The sequence below is a fragment of the Myotis nattereri genome (assembly GCF_964212035.1).
Source record: "Myotis nattereri genome assembly, chromosome: 1".
Taxonomy (NCBI): domain Eukaryota; kingdom Metazoa; phylum Chordata; class Mammalia; order Chiroptera; family Vespertilionidae; genus Myotis; species Myotis nattereri.
In genome coordinates, this window is record NC_138075.1 from 64,234,657 (window position 1) to 64,262,365 (window position 27,709).

Sequence of the window (27,709 nt, forward strand, 5' to 3'; positions counted from 1 at the left end):
TAATGAGCAGTAGCTTCCATCTTCTTTATTATTCCTCCTTGCATCTTGAATAAGTTCTGTGAAATCTGGTCCCAGTTTAAAATAAAAGAAAAAAGAAAAACTACCACAAAGATGTCCGGTAAACTTTTATTTTGTTGCCTACTCTCAAACCACTGTCACATTTAAAACAGTGATTTCCCAAACCTGGTTATTAGAATCACTTGGAGGGCTTAAAAAAGAAATACAGAACTCTCAGGCCCCACTATAGACTCAATGAGACAATTTTGCAGGGGTTAGGCCTCAGGAATCTATTTCCAAAGGTCAGAGTAATTCTAATTGAATAGTCAGGTTTGGGAACTACTAATGAATTTTAAAATACTAACTAATATCAAAACCACAAAGTATAAACTTGTTGCTTTCTTATCCCATTTTAAAAAATTTCTCAAAACACATTATCCCAAGAACTCTTGCCTCTGGGCAAGTAATTTCAATTCAAGATACAGAGAAACATTTTATAAAAATGTATCCTAGTGAGTGAGATTTGGATTCCAATAATTTAAGGAGCATTTAAATATAAGATACTGAGTTTTGTGGTTCTTATTCTGAATATTTAAAAATGTATTCCATACAGGTTCCTAGCAGGCTTTCAACTCAGGGGAAGACATGAAAAGTAATGACATAATCAAGCACATCAACACTGAAAAAATACTATACTTGAACATAGGTCATGAGAGGAATAAGAAAGTGAATGAATGACAACCTAAGGCCTTTTGGCCCATACATTTTTGTTCCCAGTCCACTCTTCCCCTATAAGGGGAAATAAAATAAACATTCTTTCCTAGTTGCTTGGCATAGTTATTTGATGGGTAACTATTAACTAAGTTAATTTTAGATACACAAGATTAAAAGAGATAACAAATAAATATCTAGGAAGACAGAGAAATTAGGTCAGAAAACCTTAACTAGCTAATAATGTAGTATATAACACCACCATGTTAGTACAATAAATGAAGGCTTCAGTGTCCTTTACGTTTCAGCTTTATGTGATTGACACAGATGTGGGAAAGATCTGGTCCTTATTATGAAGAATTCTGTGCTCGCTGTAAAGATTTGTAGGAATAATGAAATACTTTCTTCATTGATGAGATGAAGTCTCTGTTTTTCAGGTAAGTTGACTGAACAAAACAATGAAAAATGAACTTCTTTAGAACGTTGACCGAAAGTAATATCTAGCTGAAAAAGTCATTGGCCAAAGAGAACTTAAAAAAAACCAAAAAACATTCTATGTTTAACCCTAAAAACAAAACAGAAAAACCAGAGAAATGAAAAAAAAAAAAAAAAGTACACATACATTTTCACGGACAGTTACAAGAAAATAGCCATTTATAGAAGTCACAATGCTTTCAACAAATTCTCCCCAAATTTTGGGAAACAAGATAAAGCCATTGGGTAAATAAATATACATACTAGCTAATATAAAACAATTTATGATTTTAAATTGTTATTAATTCTTTTAAAACCCAAGGAGAAATTTGGTGATATAAATCTTATTAGGGCTACATATATTACATGGAATTAAAAAACATAACTGATTAAAACATTCTAACAATAATACAAATATTTAAAAGAATGTCTTAAAAGTCAGACATTTATCACTGGAAATATCACAATTATAATATGTACTTCAGAGTTGTAATGTGTATATAGGTCACTTTTGCTGTGTCTTTACAGGTAGCCATCTCTCCTGCATTTACTATAGTCAGTTTTTAAGAGTTTGTGTTTACTGTGTGAACTGTAGGGGCTGGGCACATCTCAGGTTCATAAAATATACACCTCCGCTTTAACCAATTGGAAGTGTTTAAGATAACATCTATAAACAGATAAAGAAAAGGGGTAATGAGACAATAAAACATTAACGTGGAAGGAAGCTGGATAGTTGTCTCTATAAATTATTTAAAATTCTGTATTAAATTTAAAATGACTCAAGTCAGGTAATGAAAAATATATATATAAATTGGTCTCAAGAAATTTTCTCAGGCCACACAAAATTTCCCTTAGTTTATTTCTTTACAGAATCTTGTTATGCTTGATTCATTAGTCAGTCTATTTTAGGGAACTCTCCCTAGCAGGGGACTGAAAACAGCTTTACTATTAAAACAAGATGATTAAAGTGGGTGTTCATTTAAAGTGCCCACAGGCACAGTGGTATAGGTGCTTACATTTCCCTTTAAGTTATGGGAAAGCCCTTTGAGACTGTATTTACTTAATCAGAAAAGCTTTCAGCAATTATAATGCATGCTGAAAGATTAGATCTTGTATAAGTTTGGATTTTGCTGTTTGAGCATTAAAAAGGGAGCAAGGAGAAATGTAACTAGGTTCACAATTTTGAGCAAGAGCATATGTAAAGGTAACGTATGTACATTTTATTTCAAGAAAGACAGAAGACAAACAGCATAAAGATGCCCAGATGCCCTAAAGATAAATACATCTCAAAGATTCTCATTAAAATGAATCTGTAGTATTTTTTCCTGCAAGCAAAATACCTTTCTTTAAATTAAAACAAAAACGAAACAAAAAAACCAGTATTCTGAATTGCGAATGCTTCTGCTCTTTTTTGCAGAAAACCTGCCATGATTATTTAATGAATAAGGATTTTCCACAAAACAGGCTTGCTCTACATGCTAGATTTTTAAACAGTTCAGTGACACAATATGCTAACTACATACACAACAGATAATATAGTAAGAAAACACTCAACCTGATGAAAAGTTAAAATTTTCATTAATACACTGAAAATTGACATAACTCATGCCTTTAAAATCAAAAATACAAAAATTAAATGTTTTCCTAAAAAGATTTCCTTATTTTAAGGATTCATTTGAAAATGAAGCTGCATGTAATTTGTACAGTAAGTTGTACAAGTAAACAGGTAATATACATAAAAAATTAAGTGACATACTCCTCAATTATCAGTTGTCCACCTTTAATTTCCAATACTGTACTTTCTTAACAAGCATACAAAATATCAAACTTCTCTTTAGAAAAAGTGCCGTTCTTTGACATCCTTTACACAAAAACAGTCTGAGCCTGTGGCATGTTAATGCAGTTGAGAGGCAAAGCATACTAACCTTACAAATTCTACCTTCCATAAAAAGCCTCCCGAAAAGAAGATTACACGCCACTATAAAAATATCAACCTCTTGTGGTAGCTGCATTAGAGAACCAAGGCTTGAAGACTATTTTCATATAGTATAGAAAACCCACTATGAGAGCATATTAACTGCATTGGTGGCTTGGGAGTTTACTGTGCCACAGGATTATGCATAGCTACTGTAAGGTACCAAGACTGTTACACAGAGTTTTAAATTGATTGTAACCGAGAGCATAACAGAGGTACTACCAGCCCATGCAAAATAATTAAAAATACCGAATCACTGTGCTGAGTACTTCGTTCCTGGAGGAAACCAAAGGCAGCAGTAACCAAATCAAGCCCAAAAGGTGACCAAACACATTCTCCTCAAAGATTGGTAAGCACATGAAGTCTGAGGTATACCTTTATCCATTAAATCTGTGTGCCATTGCAAGATATCACCATTTGGAAACACATGCCATCACAATGGTTTAAATCATTTGAATATTACTCATATATTCTTACCTACCCAGTCTCTTGATTTTTGAAAAGATTTCACCTACAGTAGAATATTACAGAAACAAAATATAAATGCATGTCTTTCTAAATGAAACTTACATGGACTAAAAGTAGAGAATATTTTTAAACAAATATACAATATGCAGGCAGACAAAGCAGGAAAACGGCCATTCAAATATATAATAAAAAACTAAAAACTATTTCCAGAAAACTGAAGCGCCTCAACTAAAAGGAATGCATAATGAAATTCTAATCTAATACAGGTCAAAAATGTAAAAAGGTTATAAACCTTAACAGGAAAATAAAACAACTTTTACTGGCCATTCCTGTTGAAATGAGAATCTTAAAGTAACAGAAAAGTGGCTACAAACCCACTTAGAGCACCAAACAGAGAGAAAATAAAAAGTCCATTTTCATCTCTGTTATTATCATAAAATCCTGTGTGACTACAGGTCAAACTGCTGGTGGCAGAAACAGAATTCTTTATAAACTGCAGATGTCCTGTACATAAAAAAATTTCACTGGAGTTGCACTAGTTCTAAAGACTCTTCTGTTTTAGCCTACCTACTGTATGTATTCAATCTGAGATAAAGTCTCTTTCTGTAACCCTTGATTATTATTGGGCACCAAAGATAAGAAAAGCAAGACGGGGTACAAAAATGCAAAATTTCAACAGTAATGGCAATGTTTTGTCTTAGTCCAAAAGGGTCCTGCATTCTCTCCCCCTTCATGATTTGACAAGTCTTTGTACTTAATCTGGGGGCAGCAAATCATGCAAGCGAAATCTGTCTCTGATGTGAGGTCGAACATCTTCATTCTGTGCGAAGAAAGACATTGTAAAGGCCACGTAATTTCAAAAATATGATCCTCAGATCATTATGAACACTCTTACTTTGCAGATAAACATATCATTGCCTATTTTCCAACTCATTTATTTGCCAAATATAAATGTACCACACAGAAGCAGTTAACTTAGAATTAAATTAAGACGTAAAAAAACCTGCCATCAACGTTTTAATTTTTAAGAACAATTATGCAATAAATGGCTCAACAAAAAGTTAGATACAAGCATTAAGCCATTGAATCCTATTTCATATATTAATTTAAAATTAATCCATGGATATAGAAAAAAAAAATCCCAGAAAAGTTTTAGTAGCATAAGCAATAATTCTACACCAATGAAAGCAAAATGAAACCGATTTAACAAAAGTAGTTAGTGACTTGCAAGAGGAAGCCCAGTGAAATAAAAATAATCAATCTATAAACTTTTAAATATTTATAATTTTAATATAATTTATGGCCTGGTTGGTGTGGCTTAGTGGTTGAGCTTCAACCTATGAACCAGGAAGTCATGATTTGATTATTCCCGGTCAGGGCATATGCCCGGGTTGTGGGCTTGAGCCCCAATAGGGGCCGTGTAGGAGGCAGTTGATCAAAGTTTCTCTCTCATCATGAATATTTCTACCTCTCCCTCTTCCTTCCTCTCTGAAATCAATAAAAATACAAATACATTAAAACAAATTTTAATGTAATTTTTAAGGTTTGATAAAGCTTATAATTCTTTTCAATCTTTCCCTTAATCTCCCACCACACTGACTGTTTAAAGCAATTTAAACAATTTCAATAAAGTTGAGCCAATAGCATAACTGAAAAAGATAATTAAGACATACTTACCAGTTCTACAAGCTTCTCCAGAAATGGAATCAATTTTAGGAGTTCATTGTCATTTTTATCCATAAACCAGCTTTCTATAGGGATTCCATTAGATAGCTAAAATGATAAATAAGTAATTAAATCCTCTTTTTTGCCTACATTTTCCCTACTTTGGAAAAAGCTTAAAAAAGAAATCAGCCTTGTCCAGGGTAGCTCAATTGGTTAGAGTGTCCTCCCGACATGCCAAGGTTGTGGGTTCGATACCCAGACAAGGCACATGCAAGAAACAACCAATGAATGCATAAATAAGCAGAACAACAAATTGATGTTTGTCTCTTCCCCTCCCTCCCTTCCTTCCTCCCTCCCTCCCTCCCTCAAATCAACAGATTGAAAAAACTAAAAAAACAAAAAAACCTGAAGCCTAATTGGGTTTTTAGCATAATTTCTTCTTAGTGTATATAAAACTGAACAAGAAAGATCCATTAACAAGTTTTGCATTAACGTAACATAACTTAAAACATTTCTTTACTCATTCAAGAATCAGTTATTAATTCTTGCTAGGTAAAAATTCTTGCTACCTATAATCAATGCTAGGTACTGTGAATGAAGGGGTACTGCCAGTCTAAACAAAGAATACTATTAGAGAGCATATACTTCTACACAGGGACCATGTCCCATTCATTGTTTTATTCCCAACAAATAGCAGGGTAATCTGAAACACAGGAACATAATAAGTTGACTCAAAACTAGTTCACTGAAGACTCTAAAAACAAGACTGCAAACCTTATTTGTTTTATAAGTAAACTAGAGGCCTAGTGCATGAAATTCGTGCATGGGTAGGGTCCCTAGGCCTGGCTGGCGATCAGGGCCGATCAGGGCCTTCTGGCTGCTAGCCAGGGCCATCCTTCGTTCCACACCACACGTTGGTGGTCAGTGCACGTCATAGCAAGCAACTGAACTCCCAGACTCCAGGTCGAACTCCTGAGGGACAATTTGCATATTAGGCTTTACACACACACACACACACACACACACACACACACACACACGAGGCCCGGTGCACAAAATTGGTGCATTTGGGGGGCGGGGAGGGACGTGTCCCTCAGCCCAGCCTGCACCCTCTCCAATCTCGGACCCTTTGGGGGGTGCCTGACTGTCGGTTTAGGCCTGATCCCAGGATGTCTTACTGCCGGTTTAGGCCCAATTCTGAATCGGGCCTAAACCGGCAGTCAGACAACCCCCTCACAATCTGGGACCACAGGCTCATAACTGCTTGCCTGTGTGCCTGCCTGATTGCGCCCCTAACCGCTTCTGCCTGCCAACCTGATCGCCCCCAACTGCCCTCCCCTGCTGGCCTGATCACCCCCAAGGCTTTTATTAGTATAGATATGACACTTCACAGAAAATTTCACTAACCCTGCTTTACAATAAGGGCTTGAAGATTGAATCATTGGGGCCAGACAACAAGATTTCCTTTCTTTGAATAGTGGAGGGAATAATTATCTTATCTTTAAGTTGCCCTTAACATCAAATGAGATAATGACTTAGAAAAGTATAAAAGCGCCATATAAAGACAACTGTCTTTTTTATGTACTGAAAAGACAATAAAGTGGTAAAAAGAAAACCACTATTTTTATTCTCCCCCTTCCTTCCATTACAGCCTTTATTTAAACTTTGAAATTTATAAAAATTTCACTATTTTCATTTCTTTAGATTCAATATTATTCTGTATTAGTTTCAGGTTTTATATTAGTTACAGAATAGTGGTTAGACAATCATATACTTTACAAAGTGTTCCCAGATATTTCTAGTACCCACCTGGCATCATACTGTCAGTACAACACTATTGACTACTAGAGGCCCGGTGCACAAAAATTTGTGCACTCGGGGGGCAACGGGGGTCCCTCAGCCCGGCCTGTGCCCTCTCGCAGTCTGGGACCCCTTGGGAGATAACGACCTGCTGGCTTAGGCCTGCTCCCGGGTGGCAGAGGGCAGGCCCAATCCCTAGGTGCAGCCCCTGGTCGGGCTCAGAGCAGGGCTGATTGGGGAGTTGGGGGGTTGTCCCCTGTCATGCACAGAGCAGGGCGGATCGGGAGGTTGCGATGCCACCCTCAGTCACACTCAGGGTAGGGCTGATTGGGGGGTTGGGGCACCGCCCCCTGTCACACTCAAGGCAGGGTCGATGGGGAGGTTGCGGCACCACCCCCTGTCACGCACAGAGCAGGGCTCATCAGGGGGGTTGGGGCTCCGTACCCTGTCACGCATAGAGCAGGGTCGATCAGGGGGTTGGGGAGCTCACCCCTGTCACGCACAGAGCAGGGCCCATCAGGGGGTTGAGGAGCTCCCCGCTGTCACTCACATAGTAGGGCCGATAGGGGATTGGGGCACCGACCCTGTCACACACAGAGCAGGGCGGATCGGGGGTTGGGGCGCCGCCACTGTCACACTCAGGGCAGAGCCGATCAGGGGGTTGGGGTGCCACCACTGTCACACTCAGGGCAGGGCCGATGGGGAGGTTATGGCTCTACCCTGTCACACACAGAGCCGCAGGGCGATCAGAGGGTTGGGGAGCTCCCCCGTATCAGGCACAGAGCAGGGCTGATCAGGAGGTTGGGGCGCCTTCCCCTGTCACAAATAGAGCAGGGCGGATAGGGAGGTTGTGGTCCCGCCCCTTGTCACACACAGAGCCGCAGGGCGATCAGGGGGTTTGGGTGCTGCCCCGTCACGCTGATCCCAGTGCTGGGGGCCTCGCGGCTCCGCTGTTCCCGGTGCTGGGAGGCATATTACCCTTTTACTATATAGGATAGAGGCCTGGTGCATGGGTGGGGCTGGCTGGTTTGCCCTGAAGGGTGTCCTGGATCAGGGTGGGGGTCCCCACTGGGGTGCCTGGCCAGCCTGGGTGGGGGGATGATGGCTGTTTGCAGCTGGTCACACACCCTTCAGGGTTGGGGTCCCCACTGGGGTGCCTGGCCAGTCTGGGTGAGGGGCTGAGGGCTGTTTTCAGGCTGGCGGGTGACAGAAGCTCCCAACTGCTCCTTTTTTTCTTTTTTTTTTTATTCTGGGCCAGCTTTAGCTCTGACTCCAGCTCTTAGGCCTCCGCTGCTGAAAGCAGGTATCCGGTTTTTTTCGGTTCTATAATCGAAACAATGTATAACTTCAGCTTTGAGATCCCGGCTCGCTGAAAGCTGGTTTCTGGGGTTTTGTTTAGCTTCTATATTTGTTTCAATGTTTCAAACTGCAGGCTCAGAGGCCGGCAAGGCAGGCGGGGAACGTTGGTTTCCTCCGTCACTGAAGCAAGCAAGCCTCATGTTAGTTTCAAGCTGCCTGGCTGCCGGCCGCCATCTTGGCTGGCAGTTAATTTGCGTATCGCCCTGATCAGCCAATGGGAAGGGTAGCGGTTGTACGCTAATTACCATGTTTCTCTTTTATTAGATAGGATATTCCCTATTTAAGGGACAACAGGTTTACAGGTTCCTTCCAATCTTTCTTTTGGGTTGCTCGCCCTTCCTTTTCTTTCTCATGTCTTCACTCATTTTCTTTATATAGTATTTCAATTGGCCCTCAAAGCTCAGCGAAGGCATTGGTACACGCTTAATCCATTTTACACACCAGGAAACTGAGGCCAATTTCAGTTGGGTGTGGAACTGGACTTGGCTCGCAGGGAGCCCTCACAACTGCACTCTCTGCCTTTCTTAAGGGACAGCCCCAGGGCAAACAGTACAAACCTCCCCGTGAGATAATGACTTAGATCAGTGGTTCTCAACCTGTAGGTCGCGATCCCTTTGGTGGTCGAATGACCCTTTCACAAGGGTCGCCTAAGACCATCCTGCATATCAGATACTTACATTACGATTCATAACAGTAGCAACATTACAGTTATGAAGTAGCAACGAAAATAATTTTATGGTTGGGTCACAACATGAGGAACTGTATTTAAAGGGCCAGAAGGTTGAGAACCACTGACTTACAGACTCGTTCTTAAGCACCTCTTCATCATGGATGTCTACATTCTTTCCTCTCCCCCGCCCCCCGCCCCCATTCATTACTGCCCCCCCTTCTGTGGAGGAGGTGATAGGCTTCGCACTCACTGTGCAGGCGCACACCCCCGTGGGGTGGGATGGGAACTGGGGATAGGGTGAGCACAGGCTTGCTTTTGGGCCAAGGCAGGAGCAGAAGTGCGAGGGCCAAGGTGAGGCCTGGTTAGCGCCGGGAGCTTTGAGCTTCGCCAAACCGCCGCAGTGGGGTACCCAGCAGTGCGGCGCCCTCCACTGAGGTGGCACCACCCCTCAACCCCCGCCTCAGGGCTGCGGTTCCGCGCCTCTCTGCCCAGGCGTCCTTTCACGCCAGCAGTCATCGCCTGTTTCCCGCGTTTTGGGGCCACTGCAGAACCTCACTCTTCGCAGGCAAGGCAGATCCCCGCCCACCAGCACCCTGCCATGGCCCAAGCCAGCTCCAGTGCACGCCTCCTCAGCGCTGCTCTGTGCCCTTGGGCCGTCTGCCTTCTGGCCTGCCACTTCACTAAAGCTGGGCAATGTGGCTCCTGGGCAAGGAGCCGCCCCTCAGGCAGAGGACTGTCCGCACGCCTGCTGACCCCGACTGCGGCTCCTAGCTGGCCCTTTTGCCGAAGCTTCCTCTTCCTTCAAGTGCTCTCCTCAGACCCCTGGGAGCTTGGCTCTGGTGGCCCCGCCCATCCGTGGCTCCCTGCAGCTCCCGCTCTACTCGGCTCTCGGAGCACCCTGCTAGGGAAAGCAGGGTCTTGGGGCAGTCGGTAGGGGTGTGGGGAGCAGCTCCAGTAAAGTTTAGTAAACCCCAGGTTGGCATTGGGATTTGTCTGCGGCCATGGGGGAGTCTGCCTGGGCGGGATGAAATCACACTTAGACCCCAAGTGACGCCCCACAGCCCTGCAGCCACGCCCATCCCATGAACAGCTGTAACATGACAGCATACCGGGCAAATCTGCCTATTCATCTATCATATATGTAGATGTGCTAGAGGCCCAGTGCACAAATTCATGCACAGGTGGGTCTGGCAGGCCCGGCCCCGCCCCTGATTGGGGTGGGGGGGTGTCAATTTAGGGCAGAACTGGCTGGGGGGAGAGGCCGTGGGCCGACTGGGGTAGTGGGGCCAGCTGTGGAAAGGGGCTGTTTTCCGGCCAGCCCCACTTCCGAATGGGGTGGCAGGGACTGATTGGGGGCCAACGACCTTAGGGAGGGGCCATGGATGGTTGGCCAGCCAGCCTTGCTCCTGATTGGAGTGTGGGGAGCCAATGGGGGGTGGAGATGGCTGGGGAGGGGCTGTGAACCAATCAGGGTGGTGGGGGCCCATCAGAGGCGGGGCCTGCCAGGGGGAGGGGCTGCAGGCAGTTGGCCAGCTGGCCCGACCCCCAATCAGGCCTGTTTGCTGGACACAATGGATGTCATAGCGACTGGTAGTTCTGGTCCTTACAGCCTTCTGGTCACTGGCTTTTTATATATATAGACTAGAGGCCCAATGCATGAAATTTGTACAAAAGTAGGCCCTACTCTCCCCGGCTGCCAAAACTGGCTTCCCTCTGGCACCCAGAACCCAGACTTCCCTTGCAGCCCCGGCTTCATACGGAAGAACATCCAGTCTAATTAGCATATTACGCTTTTATTATTATAGACTAGAGGCTGATGCACGAAATTCGTGCAAGAGTAGGCCTTCCTTTCCCCCAGCTGCCGGCACCAGCTTCCCTCTGGCACCCAGGACCCAGGCTTCCCTCGCAGACCTGGCTTTGTCTGAAAGGTCATCCGATCTAATTAGCATATTAGGCTTTTATTATTATGGATATATAGATAATCTCTGGGATAAAAGTCTTTAAAAGTTTATATAGAACACTAAAGGCCCGGTGCACAAAATTCATGCACTGCGGGAGGAGGGTGTCCCTCAGCCCAACCTGCACCCTCTCCAATCTAGGACCCCTCAGGGGATGTCTGACTGTGGTTTAGGCCCGATCCTACAGGGACTTCCCTCTCACAATCTGAGGCTGCTGGCTCCCAACTGCTTGCCTGTCTGCCTACTAACCGTTTCTGCCTGCCAGCCTGATCACCCTCTAACCACTCCCCTGCCAGCCTGATCAACAACTAACTGCTCCCCTGCCAGCCCAGTCGCCCCAACTGCCCTCCCCTGCCAGCCCGATTGCCCCCAACTGCCCTCCCCTGCCAGCCCGATTGCCTCCAACTGCCCTCCCCTGCCAGCTGATTGCCCCCAACTGCCCTCCCCTGCCAGCCCGATTGCCCCCAACTGCCCTCCCCTGCCGGCCTGATTGCACACAACTGCTCTCCCCTGCCAACCATCTTGTGACCACGTCGGGGCAGTGGCCACCTTTTGCAAGGGCATGACAGTCAATTTGAATATTACCACTTTATTATATAGGATTGTTTGAGATTGAGGATAATTGAAATGATTTTATCTAGGCACCAAGAAAAAATTCTTAAAAACATTTCAAAATGCAAGCAAATAAAAGTAGTGACCTAAACTGAACATATTTCAAAACCGTATGAAGTTGACCTTTCTTTTTCTTTAGTGGACATTTTAAAACACAAGTTAAAGGCAAATCTTGTTTTATCTATACCCAACCTACCTTCCGTCATCCCTATTCTGTACCTATTGATTGTGAAGGAAATCTCAAATGGATCACATGAAGGCATTCATAATGTACAATATATATCTTGCAAGGGTGGCTTGTCTCTAGTCAAAGTTATATTTCAAAGAATCATTAACAAAGGGTACAAATATACTGATAAAATAGTCCATGAAAATACAAAAAAAATGTCAAAAATGGACCAGAGGGAGATGGTTAAGCTATTGTAATTCTCAAACATGTTTATAATTACTGATGTAATAACTCATAATGCTATTATTAAATGTTTATCTTGTCCCTTCTTATTCACATTTACTATTCAGATTTTTATTTGTTGTACTTTATCTTTTTAAAAAATATATCTTTATTGATTTCAGAGAGGAAGGGAGAGGGAAAGAGAGATAGAAACTTCAATGATGAGAGAGAATCATTTATTAGCTGCCTCCTGCACATCCCCTACTGGGGATCAAGCCCACAACCCAGGCATGTGCCCTTGACCGGAACTGAACCTGGGACCCTTCAGTCCTCAGGCTGATGCTCTATCCACTGAGCCAAACCAGCTAGGGCTATGTTGTACTCAATTTAAAAGAAACTTTTTCAAAAGGAGTATGCCAATTTGGCATTTCTAATTATAAGTGTGACACTAAACAGGGAAATTCCTCCAGTGAAAATTCTGTTCCCCCATCATACTGTTTGGCAGCATTTGTCCTCATTGTGACTTTTTTTCCATTCTGAATTTGCTTAGCAACCCTCTTCCTACCTGATATGCAAAGGCTTGTGGTGAGTTGTCAATTATTATAGTTTTTGAAAGATCTCTTCCAAGGATATTTAAGTCCTTTATATAGTTTCCTTGTACACAAACACAATGTTCACGAAAAAGTCGGTGCCTAAACATAAAAATAAAAACAAATTAACTAAAAAAAAAAAAAAAAAAAAAAGCAGCCTCTAAAAAGTATAACATATACTGAAACATATACACACACACCATAGGCTTTACACGTTACGTCTTATTATTTTGTCACTAAGGAAACTCATACAAATGTGGGCCTAAACTTCAGGCTATAGCTTTACTATAAAAATTCTTAGCAATTACTGAAAACTTACAACCAAATATTACCATGTCTTAAATGGTTTATCCTAAAATGTTATATTAAATAAAGTGGGATTAAAAACTCTGTAAATTGTTTTTGTAATTTATTTAACCAGAAAGCTCAGTTCAGAAGCAGCATCTGGTTGTCAGCAAGGTCCTGGCTTTTAAACCAATTTTCCAGATGGTTGACTAAGGCACAAGGAGGTCAGGTGACTTGCCCAAGGTCAAACAGTAAGTCAGTGGTTAGCCCCGCATTGGAACCCAGAATCTTCCTGGCTCCCAGTCCTTTGCTCTAACCAGAAGACCACAAAGCCTCCCTACCCCTGTACATGCCAGAATAGAAAATATAAGAAGGACTGTTTCTGTGTTGGCATTTAAAAAATGTGTTTTTAGTTTCCCTTATAATTTTTGAGAAAAGGTGGTCAAAACATTCCATCATTTCAACTTTTCCCACTCATTTTTCAATTTAGTGTATGTATGTCATTTGAAAAAACAAAGACTGAATGAAATGAATTTAGATTTAAGTATAACATGTAAACTGATGTTTCACTAATGATAGCTGCTAAGTTGAAAAATTCTGTATAATTTAACAAAGCTATTAAAGGTTTTATAATACTTAGGTACTGTAATAATGATATAATCTTCATTCCGAACTAAAAAAATATTAGTCCTGTATAATAATTTGATAGTTTGGCTTCCTTGTGTCTTTTTTTTAATATATATTTTATTGATTTTTTTACAGAGAGGAAGGGAGAGAGGTAGTTAGAAACATCGATGAGAGAGAAACATCAATCAGCTGCCTCCTGCACACCTCCTACTGGGGATGTGCCCGCAACCAAGATACATGCTCTTGACTGGAATCGAACCTGGGACCTTTCAGTCCGCAGGCCGATGCTCTATCCACTGAACCAAACCCGTTAGGGCTTCCTTGTGTCTTAATTCCACTAAACAATTTTTCAATAGCTAAGGCCTACTACTCATTCATACCTGTATTTTTAATCATGCAATTTTAAGAAAAGGGCAATTTCTACCAACAAAATCTGTCATAGTTCTAACACCACCACCTCCCCAAACAAACCTCAACCTTAAAAATATCACTCCCAATGAACAACAAAAACTGATCTAGAGACAGAGAAGCATCGATCAGATGCTCAAATCTCAGAGGGAAGGTAGGGGAGGGTGGGGGTAAGGGGGAGAGATCAACCAAAGGACTTGTATGCATGCATATAAGCACAAGTGACGGATACAGACAGGGGGTGAAGGTGAGGGCAAGACGGGGGGATGAGGGGATAATGGGGGATAAAGACACTTCGTAACACCTTAATCAATAAAAATTTTTTTAAAAAAATCACTGCCAGTGGTAATGGCAAAGAGTTAAGAATTTTACAACCAGACAAAATGTAGTATAATTCTTTCCCCATTATAAATACTTTTAATTAAATTATCATCTATCTCTAAAAGGCTTAAAGACAGTCCTACTTTGAAAAAATAGACTAAATAAAAGGATTTAAGTAATTTTATTTGCATAAACATTTAGATATGAAGCAATTGGAGAGGCAGATAGAGCATGTACATGCAAGTCAGTACCGATGCTTTTCTCTTCACGAGCAGCAAGCTCACCCAAGTCAGGAGACAACTGAATATGTATATGGATACTAACAGTTACTCTAAATTAAGCTGAAGCCTCTCCAGTATTCAAAAATCCGAGAGTCAATAGCATACATTTGCAGTTTTAGAAAGAAACTATATTTTTGTTATTTCTATTTATTTTTTTGCTAGTCATCAAATTTGCATTTGGAGTCATGGGATTGAGAGATCATAGGAATTTCTGAGTTTACCTTGTCACCAACATAGATAGTTCTCTATAGCACTCTAATGAATTCAATATATTCTTCAAAAAGGTTTTCCTGTTTTTTTGTTTGTTGTTGTTGTTTTTTAATATATTTTATTGGTTTTTTACAGAGAGGAAGGGAGAGGGATAGAGAGTTAGAAACATCGTGAGCGAGAAACATCGATCAGCTGCCTCCTGCCCACCCCCCACTGGGGATGTGCCCACAGCCAAGGTACATGCCCTTGACGGGAATCGAACCTGGGACCCTTCAGTCCGCAGGCCAATGCTCTATCCACTGAGCCAAACCGGTTACGGCAGGTTTTCCTGTTTTAAGTTTTCAAATTGTAAAAAGATAAAATACATTTAAACTCTTAAATGTGAATATTTTAGAAAACTAATTTAAAAGAGGGATAAGATTATAATTGCATGAGTACAATTTGTCCTCCAGTAAAATGAGAGCTCCAAGAGGGGAAGGGCTTGTGTGGCTCACCACTATTCCCTGGAACACTGGAGGGACTGAATAGAATGAATGATCAAAGCAAAATCATTTGTATATTTCTGTTGAAGTTGGGTAAAATGAGCATAAATTATAATACACTCTTATGAATAAAAAATACATTTTCTATTTTGTATGTCTAATGCTTGCTTATATTAAAGATAAAAATAAAACTAACTATAAGGACAAATTTTAATCCTTAGATAAGTTTAGAATTTTCCATTAAGACAATATGGGAAAAAGCATTCAAGAAAATGAATAGCCAGCTATTAAGGTTGTTATAAGCCTTTTGTGGCATCACTCTCAGCTCTTGGTCAAAAACTCAAAGATTAACTCCCATATTTTATAGGATGCAATAAGACTGCTTTAGTCTTAATATTTCAGTTTAACTAATTTTCAAACTATTTTAAAATTACCCAAGGCAATCCACCTAACCAGGAACACACTGCATCTGCTGGCTCAGGACACACACACACAGAATAACCTGAATGACTAAGCCAACTGCAATTCCCAATTAGATTCATGTAACATTTTCTTTCCATGGAAGATAAATTTGCTCTTGAAAAAAGCAAGAGAGTTTAATTTAATCCTTTCTATTAAAATTAACTTTTATTTCTCTATGCCATTAAAAAGGTGCCATCACATGCATTATATCAACATAAAGGAAATGAAAACATCATGCACACAGTGAAAAATTCCACCTACTTCCCTCCCCTAATCCCAAAAGAAGTAAGGATACAGATGTAACAATAAATAAATACATTTGATCTTCGTGTCCTTTTAAAGAACGTCTGTCTGGAATTATAGCATTAGGAACTCTTAAGAGTTTGGGCATTTAAAAAATTCATTTAGTTTCACCATTCAGCATGACAAATCTCTATATATGTAGCCAACTTAAAAAGGCCATTAAAGTTAAATATAATCATAGTAATTTCATAGATCAGTGTGACAGACATTTCCACTATTTCTTAATTAAATTTACCTGACCAGTTGCTTTTTAGGGTCTAGTATGTTCAGTAACTTGTCTGCATACACCTTCTTAGAAGCAGTAAAAAGAATGATCTATAAATTCAGGGGAAAAGAAGTAATCATTATACATGATCTAAATATGGGTACTATGTTGAATAAAATAAAATATTTATGCTGTTCAGTTCATGCATGTTTACCTCATACATCTGAGACATTCGTTCCAAGAATTCCCTGAAGAATGGCCTTAATCTCACATAAACCTGAAGAAACACAAAGATGGTTTCAGCAAATAAACACATAAAATAGAACAAACTTATTTATAAGATATGTTATATTCTAACTCTGGATATATTATAAATTTCATATTTTAAAGAAGTAAATTTTACTACCACTCAAAATATATTTTACATTCCAAAAATCACTTAAAACAATCTTTTGGCAGGGTAATAATCATTGATCATTTCATTATTTAGTAGTTAAATACCAGCATACAATAGTACTTCATGGAATATAATTCTTAATAAACATTTAACCTAAAAATAAAAGGTTTCCCTCTGAGATTTTGATCCACCAATCAGCTCCATCTTCCAGCCAGGTAGCATCCATCCAATTATTAGGCAGGCTGCGTGTCCATCTCTAGCTGACCTATCTCAATGACCTTCCTCAATAATTACTCAGAATTTCTTCTCAACAATCACCTGCTAAGAATAGCTTTATTTCAATTTTCTATTAAGGTAAATAATGTTCAAGAAAGATATGTTTGGCCTGGCTGTGGTGGCTCAGTGGTTGAATGTCGACCTATGGACCAGGAAGTCACAGTTTGATTCCTGGTTGGGCACACACCCAGGTTGCAAACTCGATCCCCAGTTTGGGGCATGCAAGAGGCAGCCCATCAATAATTCTCTCTTATCATTGATATTTCTAGCTTTCTCTCCCTCTCCCTCTCCCTGAAATCAATACAAATATATATACATAAAAAAAGAAAGAGATGTTTGGATTGGTAGGTTTAAATAATTGGAATATTTTCAGAAATCAAGTTTGTTTTTCTACATTTACTGATTCAGATGTGGCATCTAAATTAATACTACTTGACTACTTGAGATAAAACTATGATAGTCAAATACAAGTTGTCAAAATCTATTAGCACAATCATGGAAGACTACCGCACCCAAAGAACTGCTTTATTTCTGTGCCTGTCTTCTTGCCTACATTTAATGTAGCTCTTGTAATATACTCCCATATTTAAAAAGCACAGAAATATAAACCATAAGCAACCACTAAAACTGATTTACAAAAGATCTGACTCCTTTAAATTGTATTCATTTTGTGACAAAATTTTATAAAAAGAAAATTTTTTACTACACTCAAAAAGGTGATTATTAACTTCAAATACTATGAACAAACATTTGCAGAACACCTACCAGATTCTTTGGATTGAGATTTTAAAAAACACAACAAAAAACTGTGGTGGCAACAAATTAAAAATCTAGTTCTAGGAATGTTTTAGGGGCAGAACAGTGAAATCATGCAAAGGATTCTAGGAGTTAGGGACTATGTACTACCAATCTTTGTAATTTCCAATGCCCGAAGGGTATAAAATAATGCCAAATATATAGTACTTGATAAAAACTAATTGAGTAAATGAAATAGAACTGCCTGAAGTTAAGCAATATAGATAAAACAGGCAAATTTACATGACTACAGAAGGACAACTATAAATTTTTTCCACAACTTGATCACTCATGTAAGACAAATTTTGAACATTAATATACTAATATCATCTGACCCCACCCCCAAACTAGAATGATAAAGGTATACTTGTTTGTAATCCTACTAGGCATTTTATCTCAATTTATTGACTAGCCAAAAACAAAGTAAGCCAAGTATTCCTATCCCTAGCAAATAAAAATAACCAAATCCTCAGTATCCAATCGCTATGATTTAGGATGAGTTACAAAAACTTTAACTAGAGTTGCTAATTAATTTTAACATTTTCATCTCAAAACATTTCGTATAGTTTGTGGCCCTGGTTGAAAATCACATACCTTACTTGTTTGGTAATCTAAGTAACTGACAGATTTTAGTTACATTACTACCTTAACTAACAAATCATTTTTATTAACTATGGGTGTTTTCAAAAGATTTATTATGGTCAAGAAAAAAAAAAAATTCTGCCAATACTTTTTTTTTTTATAATTACCTCATCTTAAGGAGGATGCTAAACCATGAAACATCAGATCTTTCTGATTGTTGCTAAAGTTTTTATCACTTACATGCACTTAATAACCAAAAATATTTCTTTTTACATATGTATAAATGTTTTCAATACCCCTGTTATCACTTGCTCTACATATTGTAAACTAAGATAAGCAAGGCCTCTGTAATTTGGGATGTTTCCTCTGAACATGAACACACATTTTATAGGAATAGTTCTACTTAAATAATATTGTACAAGCATAGTAAGTGACGTTTTCCAACTTCTTATACAGTGATTCCAGATTAGTTCAAAACTATAACCTCATTATGCATTCAACTACTTTGACTATATTTAAATATAAAATGCATCTTAAATGATATTACTTTCAAAAGGTGCTTGTTTACTGAGGATGAAAGGTGGCACTAAAGATGGGGAAATATATTGCTAGGGTGTTTCCTTACCATAGTAAAATATAGTAACTGTTGACTGTAAAAGTTCCTATCCTGAGAACAACATCACCATTTGAACAGAGGTGTTTCAGGATTAAAAGACATAAGCAGAAACTGAAGTGGTTAGTGAAAAAGACAAGAATATAAGAAAGGTACAAAGTTACAGTGAGCAGGGATAGGATTGGAACAACATGGGGTTCTGCCATCTGCTGCAAAGGCAAAATCTCAGAACAATAAATAGAAAGAGATATAAGGCCAGCAGGATCCAAGTCACTTGGATGGATATATAAAAGCAGAAATATATAGAGGGCAAGTACTGTCCAGTAGGAAACAAATAAAAAACGATTGTAGAGTATGTATAATGAGACTATAATCAATCACTGTGTTAGGGCACAGAGATACATTAATATACAGATGTACACAAAGGCATGCTTCTAAATGCTTCAAAATCTATTCCACAGATGCTCAACTCTATTTTCTTCTCCTAAATAACAAAGATTCATGTCCTGAGTTGCCTACTTCCTATTTTCTACATTCTTTCTCTACTTAGTATTTCAACAACCATCCTTCAAAACTTGCAACTCTTCAAAACCATGTCATCTCCCAAGTGTAAGACTAGGCCAAAAGTCTCATTTTAGTCTGAAAAAAAAAAAAAAATATATATATATATATATATATATATATATATATATATATACACACACACACACACACACACACACATAGATATATATATATAAATATATATAATATCACTGTTTTTCTGACATTATTATTATAATAGATTTTATTTTAAAACTTGAATAATGAACACATTCATAAATGCCTATTTTGGGTAATAAGTCTTATTGAAGAGACATAGTCTAGCTACATTACAAATAGTGTTAATCTTCTACCAGTAAACCAAATATATTTTGAAATGTTAATAGTTTGAAAATAATGTATAATGCTATAAGAAATAATCATTATATAAGAATACCCAGATATGTCTTCAATAAGACTTATTACCCAAAATAGGCATTTGTGAGTATGTTCATTACTCAAGGTTTAAAATAAAATCTATTATTATTATAATAATATCAGCAAAACAGTGATATTGGGACTGATTTTACGAAAATTTTAATTTTATATAAAAGTGATAAGTATATAACAAAAAAAATAACATTACATTAACAAAACTTGAGATGAACGAAACCGTCTGTATTTTCTTTGGCATTAAGACAATGAGAATATTCTATAAGTGTGTGTATAGATGGTACTAATAGGCCATAAATAGTTAATATAACTAGATTTAATAAGAGCATTCATTAAAACAGCAATCCAGTTATAAAATAATTATAAGTATTGTGTGATAAACTCTTGTCTAAATACATACCCATGTCTAAGTATGCAATGTTAAATTATACTATATACTGAATAATTTCTGACTGCTTGTTTACTAAACTTTTATCTATTATTACAGATAACTTTCACAGCATGAACAAAAAAGGAAATAAAACCCGCAAAGATAAGCAGTTTCAATTTGTTGGCAAGTGATTGCAAAAAACAAAACTTCTTACATGTAAATCTTTTTTGTAAAAATATTTCTAAATGGTTTTAAGTACACAGATAATATGACCTTAACATATCTGAAGTGAAACATGTGTAATCATTTTTCTATGATATCCTTAGAACTTATCACTACACTGTTGTAGGCGAAAAAGAAAAAAAGATAAATTCAGTGGAACTCACTCACTTAAGAGTATGGCATCTTTAAATTAAAAAATAATTTGTGGCCCTAACCGGTTTGGCTCAGTGGATTAGAGCGTTGGCCTGCGGACTGTAGGGTCTCAGGTTCGATTCTGGTCAAGGGCATGTACCTTGGTTGCGGGCACGTCCCCAGTAGGGGGTGTGCAGGAGGCACCTGATCGATGTTTCTCTCTCATCGATGTTCCTAACTCTCTGTCCCTCTCCCCTCCTCTCTGTAAAAAATCAATAAAATATACTTAAAAAAAATAGTAATTTGCAAATGGCTATTTCATCAGCAGAAAGAATTCAAAGCAGTAGAAAAATAACAAAACAACAACAAAAGAAAACTAACAAAGCTGGGGAATGTGAAGAATGAGATGGTACGAATAAGTCAAACATCAAGATACCATAGATCTAACCCTTCTGTACACCTCAGTTTTCTCATCTATAAAATGGGTATAATAGTGCCTATCTCATAGGGTTGTGAGGATTAAATAAATTAATGCATGTAAAGCACCTGGAACGGAAAGTGCCTGGCACATTGAAACTACCAATAGCTATTACTATTATCCATCTTTCTATTTAAAAGTAGTGGATGGTAAGGAAAATAGATGGAATGATTCTATGGGACAGAATTGGGCAACCTTAAGTAAAAGAGAAAGCCCCATGGCTATAAGCTATATTTTTAGAAGAGGGAAAGTAATAATGAATTGCATCAGTTGATAGCTTAACTATTCAACTTGCTTAACATTTTCTTAACCTCAACACCAGAGAATAGACACAAAACTCCAACCTTCTCCACTGAAAGAGGGTTCTGCTCAGGTAAGCCCTGCATAGGCTTCAACTTTATAACCCATTGGGTGATTTCACAGTCATCTTTTCAAACAGTTCCAGTAAGAGTTAGATGACTGGTGAGGAAAGTATTTGTAGATGGATGAGTAAGGAAACACTAAAACATCACAACCAATAAAAATAAAAACAATTTAAAAAAATCCCTAAACTAAAAGCTTCTACAAACCTTATACTGAATTAAGTGTAAATAAATTTAAAAAGGAATTTTCTTATAGAGTCCAAATGGGATAAAATGAAGCTGAACACATTCAAATAACTGGTATAGCAAAAGTTAGCAAAAAAGAAAAATTTTCAAGTAAAAGCAGCCATTGTGTGTGTGTGTGTGTGTATACACACACACACACACACACACACGTAAAATACTAATGTGGTTATATTAAAATAAAGTTTAGTCATTTTAGGAGCAAAAATGGCCTTTGCAGTAAAATTAAAATGTCGCCTTTAAAAACAAATTCTAAACTTTGAAGCCTTCAAACTTAATATGATTAGTAATCAATTGTCACCTCTCCTGAATTTACAGAACATTTTCAGCTTGTTGAACAAGAACTTCCCATGTATTTTTTAATGAACTGCTTCTAATTTTAAGATACATTTACAAAGAACAGAGTTCCCCATGAAATACATTTTATCTTTGAGAAGTAGATAACTGTAAGTTTCAGCTATATTGTTCCTTTTTTAACCTAAAAAATAATAGTTGTGATAAAAAAAAAAATGAGTGCCAATGACTATACTTACTAATAAGGATAGGAAAGTTACTTAACATTGTTTTTAAGATTTACCTACAATTAATTATTGAAATATTTTTCCAGACCAGCTAAAATATTATCCTCAATATTAAGTGTCCATGACTCCAATGTTTTAAGACACAAATATACATACTACTTTTGTACAACAAAATTATGCTTTATGAAGGTCAAAACGAATGCCTCTTGGTTATTGTCAATTTAAGTAAGAGCTTTAGAGAACAAAAATCTTGATTAGGTAGTTACGACAAAATCCTCCATTTAAATGATTGGTTTTTTTCTTCATGAACCAAAAATTATGCTGACTTTCCTAGGAAAGACTATAGAAGGGACAGAAGCCTCTCGTTCATGGTATAAGATATTCGAGATCCTTATGAAAATTATCCTAGGCTGTAAGGTCCCCAAGAAAACAAACGATAATAATGGTGAAGAGACTGACCTTTGCTAAACATGGGATTTCCCACCCACTTCTCCCCCCAACTTTCCCCATAAAAATCTCTACTAATAAAGTATCCTTTAGCAAGTAGCTCCCTAAAGGATCCTCTCTCTCCTTGAGTGCTTACCACAATCTGATTTCTGGACAGCTGACCCAAAGTTTGTTGATTTTACTGATCTTCAGAAAGCCACTGACTGGCTAAAGGTCTTATAGGTGAACAGAATAAAAAATTAGATGCCCCTGCCATACTTTACAGAATGAGGAGTTGGACAACACAGTTACGTTTGGCTGCACTGTGGTGAAACATATGAGGCATCTTCTTTTTGTCTTCAATAAGCCACGTTTGGGCTGAGTAGCTCTATTACATCTTCAAAAAACTGAGCTCCAGTTCTTGATGGAGACAGAGGAAGGTCATTGAGGAGGTGGTTCAGCTCAAGAGCTAAGTGAAAAATCTGTCTTTTGATTCAGTCCTGCTTGTGGATAGAAGTCATCTTCTGGATGGAAGAGGGAGTGAGATGACCTAGAGTCTTGAATTGGTGGATCTGCAGGAACAGAAACTAAATACAGTGGAGACCTCTTAACTGAGTAACACCACGAGATGGATTTCCTGATAATGTGTCAATATAAGCTAAATATAAAGATTAAACATGTGCATTGGAACTGATCATGCACTTGTTCTCCATATATCAAATGCATCTGTACCATTTTATAAATAAATATTATCCCAATAACTGTCTAACAATTTATGGCAAAAGTACCAATTTAAGAAGGGGGTTCAACCCATTCAAACAAAAATCTTTAAACTTTGCCTTTGTGAGTACCATAACTTCATTAAAAAAAAGTCAGTTCTTCTTTAGAATTACTTTTTCTCCATATACACAAATCGTAATCTGTCTAACATATAGTGTCAGTAGTAGCATACATCAAATTTTGAGTTGAAATTTTTAGGTACTTTTTTATCCCCTAAAAATGGATTTTAAGTATACTCAAAGTACTAAATTGAGATTTGAATAATCTACCTGCTGGTAAATTCTAAGACTTGAAATAATGAAGTTGAGTCCTACTTATCAATCAAAAGAAGAATGTAAATCATGAAGTCAGGCAATCTTTAAATGTGAGTAGTGGCCACCTTAAATTTCCCCTCAAACTTACAACTAAAAAAACCTAAGGAAGTCCACAACCAGATTAGAATGGATATAATTTTAAATTTCTCTAAATATTAACAAGAATTCTGATGAACATTTGATTGCCTATTGCCACTTAGAAAGAATCTGAAGTGTAAATTTACTGTATATACTCTCATAATTATTGGACCACAGGTCAGCAAGCTATAGCCTGTGGGCCAAATCCAAAGTGTCATTTATTTTTATAAAGTTTTTTGTGTCTGTGCACAGCTATACTTAACAATTATGTACTGTCTATGACTACTTTTATGCTACAATGGCAGAAAAAGCAGTTGCAATAGAGACTGTAAAGCCTGAAATATTAACAAATAGCCCTTTATAGGAAAATGTTTGCCAACCCCTAATAGAGACAATCATGGAAACACATGTAAGACAATTTACACTTTACACTGTTTTGAAAGAAAGAGAAATAACAAGTGGAATTAAAATTAGGTAACGAACCATAATGAACTTACCACAAAAAGGAAGTAAAAATAAAATAAGTCCCTAGAGGACATTATCTGGTTTTGATTCAGAGAAAGAAATTGATCCTATCTTAACTTTACCCTTTTATTTTTAAGAGTATATATACATAAGTGCTATGAAACTAACATATTAAGAGTATGTAAATAAATGCCACAGAACTGTTAACTTAAAAAGTTAACTTTATGTTGTGAATTTCACCTCAATACATTACTTTTTAAAAGAGTATATACAGTATTTTACAGGTTTCTACCTTTAAGTGGGCCACATTATATTGTAGTGGTTAAATACGTAAGTTACATCTTACCTAATAATGTGGTTTCTCCAAAATCTCTTAGATCATCTCAGACCCTTGTGTATATTTCTTCTTTGCCAGTAGATGGAGACAACACCACTGAAAGTTTAAAAGACATCATTCCCTGTTTAAAGGGAGCTTGCTGGTCTGAAAACTGGGGGAACTCTAACCCAAGATTTCTTCAAGTTATTTTTTTAAAAGCAGACAGAATAGCCATGCCAAAACCAGAAGTCCAAAGAAATGTACCCAATATTAACTATGGACATCCTCAAAAATTTACTGAAGGGGAACTAAACTCTGTATATGATGTAGTAACTAAGTCATAATATTAAATTGCAATAATCTCTATAACTTATAAATTCAAACTTCCATTTTATTGCTCCTGATTTAGGCATACTATTTTTCAGTTTTAGAAAAGTGTAACTCATAATATATAAGAAAAAGAGTTCTTTGAATTCAACAGAGGTATACAGTACATATAGGATTTTTATTAGTTATATGCACTGTTAGAAGCCTTTTATTCAAAATAAGACAACTATCCAGATCCACATGAAAATAATAAGAAATTTATAAAGGAGAGAAATGAAGCAGAAATGGTCAAAGCAGTAAGAAAAATTCAGTTATATGGTCACACTGAAAAGAAATGCTCATGCAGGGGAAGAATCAAACTCTCCTACTTTCCAAGTTTCTTATTTCACTATTAAAAATTACATAAACAGATCAAAACCATCTTCAAGAAATAAACTCCAAATATAAAAGCTTAAGAAAGTCATCTCAAAATATTATTTTTAGGTAACAGCTTTATTTTCCAAATTCAAAGCCCGTGTTTTTTTACGTGCAATTTTGAACAAAAAAAACAAAGGTATCAAGCTAAAAAGAGAAAACTAAAATATTTCTATACTATGTTTATTTTCCAAAAGACTGCTGTCCTTAAAAGTGCACTAAACAAGAATAATAACCTATGGCAGAAAATGCCTTATTAAGAAAAAGATTTACCTTAAGCCAAATAATACTGTTACAATGGAATAAATACCCTATTTGTGTGTATATTTTGCTTATCCCATGATCATATATCAGAACTAAAATCAGTTTCCATAAAAGGGAAATGAATATAGTACTCTGATATTACCATACCTACAATACCTTTCTAGGTTAAACTAGAATTGACAATAACTGCTAAAATAAAGCTCCTCATAACTCATTACAAGAAAAAGTACGTAAAGTAGATTCTGAACCACAAACTTCTATTTAATTCTGATATTGAAAACGAAACCCAAGTTCTAACTGCCTATTAAAGGCAAATAACAATCATAAAACACCTTTTCATCATCTTCATAGTCAACATTCTGTGACTTTATTTAGTTAATCCTTAGGTTGGCTTCCACCTGACAAACAACAAACATTTTCACCTTTTCCCAATCCTTCAACAACTGGTATATATGAAGGTAATACTAATCAAATAACAACCGCCACCACAGAAAGGCACTTTCCTTGCAATTTTCAAAGTATATTCACATATATTAATTCAAATTTTATGTTAGGAAAATCTCAAACACAATGTAAAAACTATGACCAACACACATAAATGTAATTCGTAGTATTTTGTACTGTTACCTGTTCAACAACACAGATTAGAGAGAAATGCTTATACCCTAATTTTTTAAAGTAAAGCAATAACTAGAAGAATATCCTGGAATTTTGTGATTATAAACTAGGTCAACCAAAATGCAATCTACAGACCATATTACTACAAAAGGAAATAAAAATGACCAACAAGGAATGAGTTTTCTTTATATCATTTGGATTTTGGAGGGGAGAAAAACATACCAGGTATTAACCTGGCAAGTTCTTCTTAGGGATCTATGATGTCAGTGCTCCTGCCTCCACCTGCTGGCAAATACATTATAAAACTAGCAGAGTTCACTTGGTAAAATATTTGTGGCAACAAATTAATGTTGTTTTATGTAATTATTTAGTATGATTCTACTCTGTTAACAAATCATTAAAGTACTGAGAAATCTAATAGAAAACCACATTAAACTTCACCAAAAAAACATTTGCAAAAGATTTCTTAGTTCAGAATGTTAATCTAACAGGCCAAGAATCAAATTAAAATTTTTCTTTAATTACCTGATAAATGACATCTTGGAAAAGGACTGGAAAAGTAAGTGCTGCATCTTCTAGCTCATTTAGACTACAGTGTACTAGTGTTTCATCCTTAAAATAAAAAACACATATTGAATGAACCAAGATATTAAAAGAAATTTCCAATAATTTTATATGTCCACGATCTCCAAAAACATCTATTCAAGCACCCATTCAAATATGGAATTTTATATTCATCATACATTACTGTGTGTAACATAGCAATTTGGACAAAATTTTCTTTTTTATTAAAAAAATTTTTGTTTTAATTTATTAATTTGAGAGAGACAGGAAGGTAGGGTGGAAGAGAAACAATGATTTTTGTTGTTCCACTTATTTATGCATTTATTGCTTGCTTCTTATATGTGCCCTGACTGAGGCTTGAACCCTGCAACCTTGGTGTATTGGGATGACACTCTAACCAACTGAGCTACCCATTCCAAATCCCAGTTTCTGTGGTGTAGTCTCTGGACCAGCAAGCAGCATCACCTGGGAACCAGTTAGAAATAAAAATTCTCCAGCTCCACTTCTGATAATTCAGAAATTCAGCAAGAGGTGAAGAGAGGAGCGCAATAATCTGCTTAAAAAGCCCTTCAGCCCAGCCAGTGTTTGAATGTTGAGCCATGAACAAGAGGTCACTGGTTCCATTCCCAGTCAGGGCACATGCCCAGGTTGTAGGCTCAATCCCCAGTAGGGGGCGAGCAGGAGGCAGCTGATCCATGTTTCTCTCTTATCGATGTTTTTATCTCTCTACCCTTCCTCCTTCCTCTCTTTAAAAAAAAAAATCAATAAAAAATATTTTTTAAAAAGCCCTTTAAGGTGATTTTAATGCATGTCAGTTTGAGAACCACTGTTTTGAGTTCCAACTTTCTGTTAACTAAACCACATACATACCGCTTTTAAAAACAATTAAAAAATGGAAGTTTAGAATCTATTACATATCTTCC

At 37.5% G+C, this 27,709-nt stretch overlaps 1 protein-coding gene across 1 annotated transcript in view; it reads right to left on the reverse strand.

Moving 5' to 3' along the window:
* Nucleotides 1-2,381: 2,381 nt before the first annotated feature.
* CTDSPL2 (CTD small phosphatase like 2) overlaps nucleotides 2,382-27,709 on the reverse strand; it is a 102,686-nt gene continuing 77,358 nt past the window's right edge. The window contains exons 8-13 of the mRNA XM_081112414.1: nucleotides 26,748-26,834; nucleotides 16,469-16,531; nucleotides 16,285-16,364; nucleotides 12,646-12,772; nucleotides 5,303-5,398; nucleotides 2,382-4,445 (exon numbers count right to left, since the gene is read on the reverse strand). Coding sequence (XP_080968540.1) covers nucleotides 4,380-4,445; nucleotides 5,303-5,398; nucleotides 12,646-12,772; nucleotides 16,285-16,364; nucleotides 16,469-16,531; nucleotides 26,748-26,834 — 519 coding nt within the window. The 3' untranslated portion in view covers nucleotides 2,382-4,379. The remainder of the gene's footprint in view (nucleotides 4,446-5,302; nucleotides 5,399-12,645; nucleotides 12,773-16,284; nucleotides 16,365-16,468; nucleotides 16,532-26,747; nucleotides 26,835-27,709) is intronic.